At 33.1% G+C, this 12,705-nt stretch overlaps 1 protein-coding gene and 1 long non-coding RNA gene across 5 annotated transcripts in view; one reads left to right on the top strand and one right to left on the bottom strand.

Annotated features, from left to right (window-relative positions):
• The window catches only part of LOC126932950 (uncharacterized), a 78,962-nt gene that overhangs the window by 21,886 nt on the left and 44,371 nt on the right, over positions 1-12,705 (bottom strand). For all 3 annotated transcript variants that reach the window (XR_007718383.1, XR_007718384.1, XR_007718382.1), the window contains exon 4: positions 696-773. This is a non-coding gene — a long non-coding RNA (uncharacterized LOC126932950). The remainder of the gene's footprint in view (positions 1-695; positions 774-12,705) is intronic.
• Positions 1-12,705, top strand: part of PSMD14 (proteasome 26S subunit, non-ATPase 14) — a 109,669-nt gene that overhangs the window by 64,388 nt on the left and 32,576 nt on the right. For both annotated transcript variants that reach the window (XM_050752289.1, XM_050752290.1), the window contains 2 exons: positions 2,170-2,240; positions 3,235-3,385. In XM_050752289.1, the coding sequence (XP_050608246.1) occupies positions 2,170-2,240; positions 3,235-3,385 (222 nt within the window). The remainder of the gene's footprint in view (positions 1-2,169; positions 2,241-3,234; positions 3,386-12,705) is intronic.

The raw sequence follows: 12,705 nt of genomic DNA, 5'->3' as shown, positions 1-12,705 counted from the left end.
TGTTTCTTTTCATTTTTCTTTTCCTATGCAAACTAACTCATCATATTACATTTTCTCTTTCCAATAGGAAAAATTAATCGTAAGCTTGATAGAAATTTTAGATTGTATTGAATGAAATCATTAATCTTTAAAACACAGCATAACTTCTTATAGGTCTACAAACTGAATGATGCTAATGCTAAATTTATTTTCTCATGCCTTCAGCTTAAACTGGTAAAATACTGGATTTAAAAGTTACTTACCCTATAATAGCAGAGTGTTAGTTTCATTTTGAACCAAGTTTTCAAAAGATTTGAGATTCTCTTATTTAGATTTTCAACTCACATGCACTAGTTCTTATGTCTTATTCCCATTGTTTTGAAATATGTCATTTAAAAAATGTTCTATATGGTGATGAATGACTTTTAAGCTTTTTTTATTTAAAATGTTAAGTTAAAAAACAAACAAACACACACAAAAAACAATAGCAAACCTGAGTATTTTTGCCCAGGCATGGTATTTTGTTTATATGCACCGTACTCCATACAAATTACCTGTATAGAATACATTATTCTTTCTAGAGATTTTTGTTTTGTTTTGCCTTTTTGTTTGATGAACTTGTGTTGATAGATGTGCATTTTGACTGAAAGAAAATAGCAAAAAACAATAACCATTCCATCTACCTTCCAAAAACATAATACATATATCCTTCTCACCTGTTTGTTTAGGAAAATATGCATGCATTTTTCCAAGGGATATTTCTTCTTTGCTAGGCAATATTTCTCTTACTGAGCCTTGTAAAAGAAGGATTAAAGAAATTGTGTTATAAAGCTGTTTGTTCTGTTCGAGGCTCTGTAAGTTTACTTTGATAAGGTAGATGCTAGAGAACAAATTACAATTTCAAGTACTGTAATATATATAGTATGTATATTAAAAATAAGCATTTAAAATAGAATATTTGCTACAGAATGCAATATATTTATAAATGTAAGGTTTTCTCTAAATAGATGAATTTGTTGAGGGAAACTAATTTGGATCTACTGATTTTATCCATCTCGATATCCATTATATTTATTTTATACATTTGGAAATAGAGAAACACTCTACATGTTAACTAAAGGTTTAGATTTAAATCTTAGACTATTTATTACGTGTCTCTATCTTTTTATATTTGGCTACATGAAATACATAAAACTGACATATATGTTATGGGTACTTACGTAGATATCCATTATAATACATTGTTCTTAGGCTTTAATATCATTACTTCCATGTAAATGCTTGTTTGACAATGTAAAATAAAAGATTTTGATCCCTATATTCACTCTAATTCTATTTCCTAGTGTCATAGAATTAGAAAGTTTTCCTTCTGACCCCAGAGTCAGTAAACTTTTTCTATAAAGACATATGTCTCTGTTGCATATTCTTCTTCTTTTTTTTTAAGACAGTCCTTTTAAAGTATATATATGAAAAGAAAGAAAAAACCCGAAAACATTCTTAGCCTATAAGCAGCAGATTGCATACCCCTGTTCTTGAGGATGTACTCTCTGTTGGAATTCAATATGCGTACTGTTTGTTTTGGTGGGAAGGAAGTGCTTATGTTAACTAGTTTCTTTAAGTACATTTGATTTAGATTCCTGAGGTTAGAAGAAAGCCCTGGGAGCTTTAAAGACAATACTCTATAGCCAGAGAGATGATCTGAACCTTTTAATTCTTCCATGTTCAAATATTTTATTTTGGTTGAACTAGCAAAATAATGCTGTACGTAAGAGACTTGAGGCTGTTTCATTATGATAGCTGAATATTTGTAGAACTTCGGATGAGGCTCATTTTAGTTATCAGTTATGATAAGATGGCATTAGGAAGTATGCTTGCCTAGATAGGTCTAACCAATAGCTATGGTTGATTCAATTGTTTTCGTATTTCTGGTAAACATATACATAGCAATGGCCATTATATTCTTAAGAATCCTGAAAGTTGGCTTAACTCATTAGCCAACAGCAGTTTGTTAGTTGGCAATTTTAGAAGCTTGATTGGTGTGAGGTTTATAATTGAATGACTTGAGTAGGTATCAAATGTAGGTATCAAAACCTATAAAATGATTTTGGCAACCCCAAATAATATACATAGGGAAGCTTTTTTTTTTCCAAATTTACAAAAATTAATAATTTTTATTTCTTTCTAAATCAGGGTGTAAGTGTGGAGGCAGTTGATCCAGTGTTCCAAGCTAAAATGTTGGATATGTTGAAGCAGACAGGAAGGTAAGCATTTTAAGTGATCAGCTAAAGAAATAATAGGAAATATTTATAGAAACATACCTCAAAGTTATAGATGTTTATCAGTATCATTTCTAGAAAAAGAGGTCACATAGTTGACATAAAAGTATATGTAAATATCGGTGCCATGCACCGCCTGTCTAGTATGTCTTCCCTTTAGAACCAAAGAAATTTGCCCATCAGAGAACTGCCTCATGTTAAAATTCTTGACTGTCACATAGTAAGCTTGGGCTGTGGCTTCCCTCTGTTTAGCATATGGAGTTACTGTCTAGTCACTTATAATTGAAAGAGCTTGTATGTTCCATGTATTTGAGAGCTGCAACTGAATGAGATTATGAATATTTAATTATGTTTGTAGGCATAGTTTTAAAGACAGAGAAAGTATAATCCAAATATTCTGAAGTTTTTTTCCTCAGACCAAATCTCTCAAAGTTGCCATTCTCTTGCTCAAATTCTTCTACTGTGGAAAAAACTTCAAAATTAATGTTAGCAAAAGGCTCAGCAGCTGAGCAGAACAGTGCAAATTGGTTTTTGACTGAGTTCCTAGTTCTACTGCTGGTTTAATTGATATTTAATCCTTTCACAACAGTGGATCCTGGTGTCCATTGTTAAAAATGTACTCTGTGCCTGGAAAATCCAACTCCCAGAGCTAAGGAGTTAAAGAGTAGATATTTACTTGAATGCTGAAAGGGTAAAAACTGGCTCTGAGAAACTGTGGTAACAAGGTGAAAAACTGAAAGCCTTATCTACCACTGCTAATGTGCATCTCTTAATGATAGTACTCCTTTGTCACACATATTCATTTCCATGTTTTCTGGATAATATGGTGTACAATTTCAGGGTTTCTAATGGTGCTTTTTCACACCTGTGTGTTTTTCATCTCTTCTTAATTTATACCCCGTTAGTGTGTTGTTTCTTTTCATATCATAAATGTATTACTTGTTCTGTTCTGAGCATCTGAATGCCCTCTTTGTTTCAGGCCGGAGATGGTTGTTGGTTGGTATCACAGTCACCCTGGCTTTGGTTGTTGGCTTTCTGGTGTGGATATCAACACTCAGCAGAGCTTTGAAGCCTTGTCGGAGAGAGCTGTGGCAGTGGTTGTGGATCCCATTCAGAGTGTAAAAGGAAAGGTAGAGTAGATTCTATCTTTATTGCCATCTACTGCCACATTCTGTTTACAGATACATTAAATAAAAATCCATTTTGTTCAAAGCAGGATTCTTAATTATACAGAAAGCTGCTATCTGTTTACTTAAAAAACAAACAAACAAAAAAACTTTACAAGTTGATAACTGTGTCTTGGTATTATTAGCAATTTATTTAGAGATTTCTTCTTTAATCACTTGTGTAATTGTCATGAATATTTATCTTTAAATTTTTTGAATTTCATAAAATTAGGAAAGTTAAACCATACTCAAAGCCTGCTATAAACATTTTATTAATATTTAAATAAACATTGCTTTACCTTTATTTTCAAATGATGAATTTGGAATTGGCAGAACATTTTAAAAATCTATTTAAAGGGCATTGTTTTGCAGACATTGTGCAGAACATATTCTGGAGGTGTGTTTTCCAAATATTTTAGACAATGAAAACTTGCCCAAAGACTTGGTATCAACCATTCACGTTTTTGGAGTGAGGATGCAAATGAATGATTAAATATGCTAAATAATTCTGAAAACAGATTAACTTGGAAAGCATATTGTGTTATAGTTCTTTGTTGAAACCCCTTTTGTTCTTGTTTAGTTCTTTCTCTTTTTTTGTTCATTCTTTTTTTTTTTTTTTTTTTTTTTTTTTTTTTATTTCTTTCTTTCTAGCCCCATATGCCATTTTCCTATTTCCTGCCTCATGACAGCAGGGAGCAGCTCTATTATCACCTTCACAGAGCTGTCTGCAAATGTGAGAGGCAATTCGATTTTGCTCAACCACAGGGAGAGTGGATTAGAAAAACTACAGAACATACAGAAATTGGCTAGGTGGTTACTGCTTTAAAATACTGCTGAGGTGTCTTGTTTGAGCATGTACTTCCATTGTAGTGTAGAATAATTGTTAAAATAAAATCACAAGATATTTATGCAATCCTTTTTATGCAGGTTTTACAAATAATTTTTAGAGCACTTAGAAATAAATATTAGCTTGTTATCTATCAGACCTGGAGTTTGATAGTAGTGCAGATTACATTTATATCTGCTCACCAGCTCAAACAAACTAAACATGGCTGTTAAAACATGGAGTTTTTATGTGTCATAAATTTGAAGTTGAATGTTTTCTGACATCATACCATTATCATGTATAAAAATTGAGGTCTTCTCTAAATCGTCATCTTATTTGGTGTGATTTAGCTTTTCAGAGGCAAAAACTATCCACAGAAACAATAATAGAAACTGATATACTAGACCATTCAGAATGGATAGCTTCTGATTCTTACTATATGCCTATATTTCAATTTATTTACTTTTTTTTAACTAAATGGGTTAGATAAAAGAGGTTGAAAAATCCTTGATTGTTATTGGCTTTATGAATTACAGTATAATATCTCTTAAGTTTAATTCTATATTTTAAGGTACCTTTTTAGTAACTCGGAAGTAATTTCATTTAAGTAATGATTACTGTTTTACAAATATAACAATTATCTAACAAAGTCCTCTACCACAATATTTACAAGTAATAATTAAAGCTTAATTTTAAATATAATTAGAATTCTGTTTCGTAGTAATTAGCTTAACTTAGGTTTTATGATATCTTGACTCGTGATGGTGGCTACTTTGAAAAAGGAGAGTAAAAACAAACACAATGAAAGAAAGTATTCTCAAAATACAGTAAATAAATGTAAATGTAAATAAATGAGTATGTATTTTATTTTTGGTTATCCTTTTGTAATGTTTAAAATGGCAATTTTAGTTTCCAAACCTAGTTTACGTGTTGTATAATATTGGAATTTTCATTATTTCTAATTAATTGTAATTTATATTAAAATGATGAATTTCATTTAATAATATGCATTCATCACATGTCTTAACAATGTTAAATTTAGTTTTTAAAAATAATATATCTAAAATTTATGAAGTCATATGTATCACTGTCTACTTTTGTATAGTAGGAAGAAATCTTTTTGAAAAAATTTAGTGTAAATACCTATCATTGATGATTTGCATCACTTGTTGGACCTAATGTCTAGATTCATACTATTATATCTCCTGAAATAAGGATCCAGTTCTTTGTCAGTAATGCAACTTCATCTTTAAGGAGTCAGAGTTTGATTGTAATTTATGGTTCTTTCAGTGTCAAGTCCTCTCATCACTATGAATCAGATTAAATGCTAGTAAATCCTTAGGGTGTTTTAGTTAAATCATGATACTTAGGAATATAAACTTATAAAAATGAAGAATAGCATAAGAGTCTCCCTCTCCTTTCCCTGTGTGTGATTTATGAAAGCTGTCAAAATATTTAGTAAGGCAATGATTAGATCAAGAATTAAAATGACATTTTATATATAAATGATTTAAGTTGGGTCTCTGTTCACTTTTTTTAAAACCTCTTTCTTGAACGTTTTGTATATTTCCATCTTTATAAATTCCAATATTTCTGTCTTTGAGAAATTAGATAAGCCTGGATTCTTTCTTGGTAATCTCAATTCATTCACAATTAGTTTGATTTTCTTTTATGCTGACTTGATTATATTTTTTATTGAATAATTGCTGTGAGCCAGGTATTGTGAATAACCATTTCAACTTATTTATTCTTTGTTATAATCCTAAAGATAGGACCTGTTACTATTACATGTTATTAGCGGTTAAAAAAAAAAAAAATTAGGGCCAAGGAGGTTGCTTTGCCAAAGTCAGACCATGAGTTAGCAGCAGAACAAAGATACGAATCCAGTTCTGTAAAATTTCAGAGCTCAGGCTTGTTTAATGACTCGTTAATTCTTTAATATTAAACCATTATGAATGATATAATCAGAGTAACTGCAGAATGCAAAATGAATACCAGAGGTCATTGTGAGGCCATTCCTTAAGTTACTGTGGATAGGTGTCACTCTCTTCAGCATAAGTCAGGGGAAAGAGCTGTACATTTCCTCTAAGTTCTCCATAGTTTTCTCTAGGTATTATGTATTATATATTAATTGATTTTTTAAAAATGTGTTGTTCCATTAATTTTAAAAACCAATTTAGACAGATTTATTCCTGTTGACTTTTGTGACATCCCTAGGAGTAAACACTGAAATTAACATAAATAATGAAGTACACTATATGATAAAGAGTCTGTAACCCTACTATAAATGTTTTTAAATGATACAGGTGAAAATCAATGGTAATTGCATTCATAATTTAAATGGAGAGTAAGCTCACAGAAGTTACCAGTGAGTTCTGCTCTAATCAGGGAAATAGTTTATAAGATCTGCTTGCAGCATTTTGTTCATTTGTAAAATATACATATTTACATATTTTAAACTTTAGTTCTCAAATGGCACAGTGGGGACCTCTTGCTGAATGTTTTATTATCTTGTATACTCAGCCCACAACTAGATCCAGCAGCAAATTTAGAAGTTAATTCAACTTGTAATGTGACTATACTTCTTTCTTGAGGCAAAAAGAATGGTCACTTTGGGCAAAATCATAAAACTAGCATACAACTTAATTAGGATATTGTAATATATTTATTAAAAAGCATTACTGCTTTAAAGAACTCATTTTCCTTGACGGGGTTCCTATTTGTAAAATGCTCAGTTGTTACCAGCTAACTAACTCCTAACAATCATTGTGTCTGTTCTCTCTTTTGAAAACATAAAAAAAGGAATGACTATGTCCAAATGTGTCTTCCACTGGTTAGGTTTTCTTGAAACATTTTTATTTAATCTGATCAAAACACTCAATAGACTTTAAAAAATGTGATGTTTATTTAACTGCAGGTCAGCTTATCTGCAGGTATTTCTTAAGGATACCTGATCTGTATGCTAATGATTCTAAGGTACAAAATAAATTTTTAAAAATGGTCTTTGTCTTCTTTGAGAAGATAAATTATATCCATTTAGTGTTAGTAGTGAGCAAGATCTCATTCTGCCAATTATATACTGATAACCTATACTGATATTTTGCATACTGATACAAAATATACTGAAATTGCTTGTTTCTGTAAGTATTAAATTGGTTGCTAGAGACAGAAATAATTCAACAAATACTTATTCAGAATTTTGTATGTGCCAGTATACAATAAAGTATTACTTGTATAGCAAACACAGTAAATGTAAATTAAAATTAGAAGAAGGGAGAAAAATCAGTGTAGGTTGCACAGAATAGATAAAGATTGGGCTGAGTTTTGAGAGGTAGGCGGGACATCACTCAGAAAAGAGGAGCTTGTACCGCATGGGAAGAATGTAGAAACAATATCATTCCAAGAGGTACTCACCTCTTTGTTCATTCCTTTTCCCACAGATATTAGAATGTAAAAGGAGTGGTTTCATTGGTTTTAATTTGTTTAAACAACTAGCATTTTACAAAAGATGGGGCTTTGGAGAATAAATACAAATGCAAGAAGAAAGTTAGGGAATGTGGCCAGGTACCATGGCTCACATCTGTAATCCCAGCACTGTGCGGGACCAAAGTGAGTGGATCGCTAGAGCCCAGGAGTTTGAGACGAGCCTGTGCAACATGATGAAACTCCGTCACTAGTTTTTAAAAAAGTTAAAATAAAAAAAAAAGTTAGCGGCCGGGCGCGGTGGCTCAAGCCTGTAATCCCAGCACTTTGGGAGGCCGAGACGGGCGGATCGCGAGGTCAGGAGATCGAGACCATCCTGGCTAACACGGTGAAACCCCGTCTCTACTAAAAAATACAAAAAAATTAGCCGGGCGAGGTGGTGGGCGCCTGTAGTCCCAGCTACTCGGGAGGCTGAGGCAGGAGAATGGCGTAAACCCGGGAGGCAGAGCTTGCAGTGAGCTGAGATCCGGCCACTGCACTCCAGCCTGGGCGACAGAGCGAGACTCCGTCTCAAAAAAAAAAAAAAAAAAAAAAAAAAAAAGTTAGCGAATGAATGTTGTAAGAGCGTACCCTTTATTTTCAGATATCTAGAAGGTTGTGTCTTTTCTTTTAGGGGTGGGTAGCAAATATTTTACTTTTCCAAGAAATTTTATATTAGAAAGTTGTAAGATGGCGAAGGTTTTTAAGTACTCAAAATAGTTTACTCAAATTTTAGTCTTATTTTGAGCTTCTTATTTTATATATCTATGTGTGTGTATATATATACTCTCTCTATATATATATAATATATTATATATATTAGTAGTAGGCCATAGCCAGGGCATAGAGTAATGTAGAACACAGACTCAGGGGTCAGGCCTGCATTAAAATCTCATTTTTATCTCCTCTTTACAGTGTGACCTTGAACAAGTTACCTAATTTTCTTGAGCTTCAGATTTTTCCTCTATATAACAGGAATCTTAGTACCTATTTCATAGCATTATGACTATCATGAGGTAATATATGTAGAGATTAGAGTACACATGTCATATTAGGAGGTGTGCAATAAATGATACTTTATTCTGAAGATTAACATAATTCATACTTAAAAGGATCAAGAACGGCCGGGTGCAGTGGCTCACGCTTGTAATCCTAGCACTTTGGGAGGCCAAGGCGGGCGGATCATGAGGTCAGGAGATCGAGACCATCCTGGCTAACACGGTGAAACCCTGACTCTACTAAAAATACAAAAAATTAGCTGGACATGGTGGCAGGCACCTGTAGTCCCAGCTACTCGGGAGGCTGAGGCAGGAGAATGGTGTGAATCTAGGAGGTGGAGGTTACAGTGAGCTAAGATCACACCACTGTACTCCAGCCTGGGCGACAGAGCGAGACTCCATCTCAAAAAAAAAGGATCAAGAACTAGAATATTAAAAAAATAGAATGTGAATGTTTCTGCAAATTTTGATAAGAACAAGCCTAAAAATTAATCTCTAATTTGCTACATTTAGGAAGATGGTAATGACTACAAAAGAAATGAAGTCTTCCCTTCTTATATTTTGTACATGCTAATTAATCTAGGAATACTCTTCTGATTGGCCAACTTTTATTTAGCACTTACCATTTTCTAAGATATTTTCCTTGGGCATGCTGATGAAACTGAAGTGAATATATTACTTTGAAACTTGGGCCTATGAGGTGATTAATGTATTGCACTTAATCATTTTGTGTTTTATTCATCTGTCTGTGTTGTCTTCCCCACAAGACTGAGATGTCTTTGAGGAGAGATACCAATATCTTGGAATTTAGTGTGTTGCAATAGTTTTTTCATAAATGTTTATAAAATAAAATTGAGGAATGAATTTGCATCAGTGTTCAGCCATTACCAGTTCTATTTTTTTTTAGCTTTTAGCATATCCAAACAACTGCAGTTAATTTTGTGACATTTATTAATTTTTTATATGTCAGCATAGAGTCATTTATTAAATAACTGGAACATGTGATTGACAAGGTCAGTTAGCCAGTTTACTTATGAACATTATCCTTGGTCAATTTGGACCCTGTAAAATTAGAGCTAGAGTTCAAGTTTAATATGTCATTTGTCTTCTAAAAGTAGGAAAAGATATTTAGCACAGCTGTTATATTTATAAGATTAGTTTTTGATCAGTATCCCACAAGTGTCAGCTAGGGATGGGTAGTCCTAATCATAAACTGTGCACACTCATGCACACCCCTTTTCTTTGTCTAGTTTTCCAGGCAAAAAGAGAAAAATAGGAAATAGAATACATAAAAAAAATCTATTTCCATTCCTGATATAGCTCTGTGAGCATACCCTTCCAAGGTATTCTTGGAACACATTTTGTTACTGTATTATCTTTTGTTTGCTTCCTGTCTTTCACTCTTATTATCAGTTTGAAGTTTTACAACACTTTCAGATCTTGTGAGGATGCCTAAGAAAATATTACAGGTTCTAATGTTCCTATACTATTTATGATAGAAACACGTGTAATAGTTTATCACATTTATTTAGCTGATATAAGGAATTGTCAGCTAGGAATGTAGAAATAATTTTACTTTTAAAATTCTAAGAGCATAAGTCGTATATAGAGGTAAGAGTTCCTATGGAGTTCTTTTAACCTGGAGCTTCTAGATTAATAATATAATCTCTGAGCTAATTTGTTATGCTTTACTACTTGCTGTGCATTTTGAATGATGTAAATGTGCTTCAAATTAGTTTGAATCCAACTGTTTCAGTAAAAATACATCATTCATTACCTGTAAGAATATTATTTATTGACTCTCACTTCTTGAATGCTTTTCTTTCTGTAGTCATCTAATTATCCCTGGTCATTGGTTCAACAGTTGATCACTACTTTATGCCAAGAGTACATTGGAGTTATAGAGAAGAATATGATTTACTCCCTATCCTTAATGCCAGTTTTGAACTAGCAAGTGGAAACGTGGAAACTATGACTTTGATTGAGAGGCCTTTTCAGAGTCTATATATTTTAATTTTAAAAGATCACACTCTAGATGTGACGTTAGCCATTGTTAGTTGTGAGGATATTTCTGGACCTGGGACTTAGTTTTGTCAGGTTTAATGTCTTCTTGTCATTGTAATTTCCTGAAGAGGGTAGAAATGAAGTGGTAAATTTTCTTCAAAGTCATAACTGATCCCTCGGTTGTGATTTTTAGGCTACTAGTAAGCTGATTAATAGATGCTTACAGCCACTTTTCACATTCCACATAGCTTTACCATATGCAGTTTTAAATCCAAATTAAATACAAGTCAGTGGTCTATGAGTTTCTCAGTTTAGCAGGTCACAAAAAAGTATTTCATGAATTCAGAACGGAGCAGTGATAAGTAAAAACTATATTGTTAACAAGCTAGTGATTAGATTTTGTTTATAGATAATGGATATTTTTCTTTTCTTTCCTTTTTTTTTCAGGAAAAATAAACATAAGTGTTAAAAATTTCTATAGCATAGTAACCAAAAGTGCTTTTTTTTTTTTAGTTTTTCATTTCAGTAGATACTTATTTTGCGCTGTATTTTGTGTGCCACTTACTCTGTTATAGAATGGATATTCAGTGACGAATGAGACACAAACCTTGCTGTTGAGCAACTGAACCTAGTAGTAATCCTTTCTTGTTTTTGTGTCAGGACAGCTATTATAACAAACAGCTTCATGATGAAGAGTACTGGCTTTGGCAGGCTGTATAGGTACAAATCATAGTGGTATCATTTAGGTTGTGTCATTTCATTTAATTGATTTAAATTCTCTACACTGCAGTTTCCTCATCCATGGATTGATAATATTAATACCTAAACTTGGTTGAGAGGATTCGCAAGATAATTTCTATATAATATTTAATTGATAAGCAAAATAAAAATACACAAAAGTGATACACAGCAAAGTAACTGGCCTTTACATATTTTTCCTACTAAAATGCCTATTCAGTGGATATACTTTGTATTTTTCTTTGAATGTGGTGTTATAGCACAAGCAATGTATATACATCCCTTATTCTCATCCACATGCTCTACTGCCATGCTAACATAGTTGAGCCCATCTTTGTTCTCTAGGGCCCTTTATTCCTTTGCTTTATGTGGAATTGCCAACAGACAAACCACTTGTTTTAATTTTTCCACTAGAAAGGGATCTGAAGTCACTGGTTCCATTTTATGTAGACTGAATAGCCACTAGATAGAATTGATATCAGATTAGTGATCCATAGGTGATAGTCTCTTGTAGCTTATTAGTAGTCCCCTGAGGAGTTCAATTTTAAGCTCACTGTTTGTCACTTATGAGTCTAGAAACACTGATCATGCAGGAGTAGTATCAAGATTCTAGGCATATTCAGTCATTTTTAAAAGAGAGATAATAACCTTCAGTGTAATTATACGCTTTCTTATGGTAATCAGGAATTTCCCTAAGGAAATACATCTTAAAGTGTCACTCTCTAATTTCCTATTGTTTTTTAATACTTCAGGTGTCTCCTGAAGCAAAATTTATAGTTATAACTTGATTTTTAGGGTAACTTTTTTCCAATTTTAACACTCCTCATGATACCAGTACTCTGCTTTGTTAACTGTATCAGTTTGGGTCCTCTGTGGATCAGATGCCAAAATGAAATTAGACATGCAAGAGATTTATTGGGGGAGACACCCATGTTGGAGAAAGGGGAGAGCCTTCAGACAGCAGTGAAGGTTTGACCCTGCAAAAGGAGAAAGTGAAGGTAGATTGGGTAGAAGAGCCACAGACTGTAGCTAGTGCTCAGAAAATTTCAGCCAGGCTGCTGGGGAATCCTTGAGCCAAAATTAGCCTTTACAGGAATCCCTTATTTGGCAGGAATGACTAGGTTCTAGTACCACTGCTGTGTTCAGTTGTTGGCTGGGAGCTGCCCAGAAGAAGTATGACCTGGTGTGAATGCCCAGTGGATCCAAAGGTGTAAAAGCTGGAGGTTGTAAGTCAGTCATACACTCCATAGCAGGTT

Source organism: Macaca thibetana, chromosome 12 (genome assembly GCF_024542745.1).
Source record: "Macaca thibetana thibetana isolate TM-01 chromosome 12, ASM2454274v1, whole genome shotgun sequence".
NCBI lineage: Eukaryota > Metazoa > Chordata > Mammalia > Primates > Cercopithecidae > Macaca > Macaca thibetana.
This window is presented reverse-complemented; position numbering and strand designations above follow the sequence as displayed.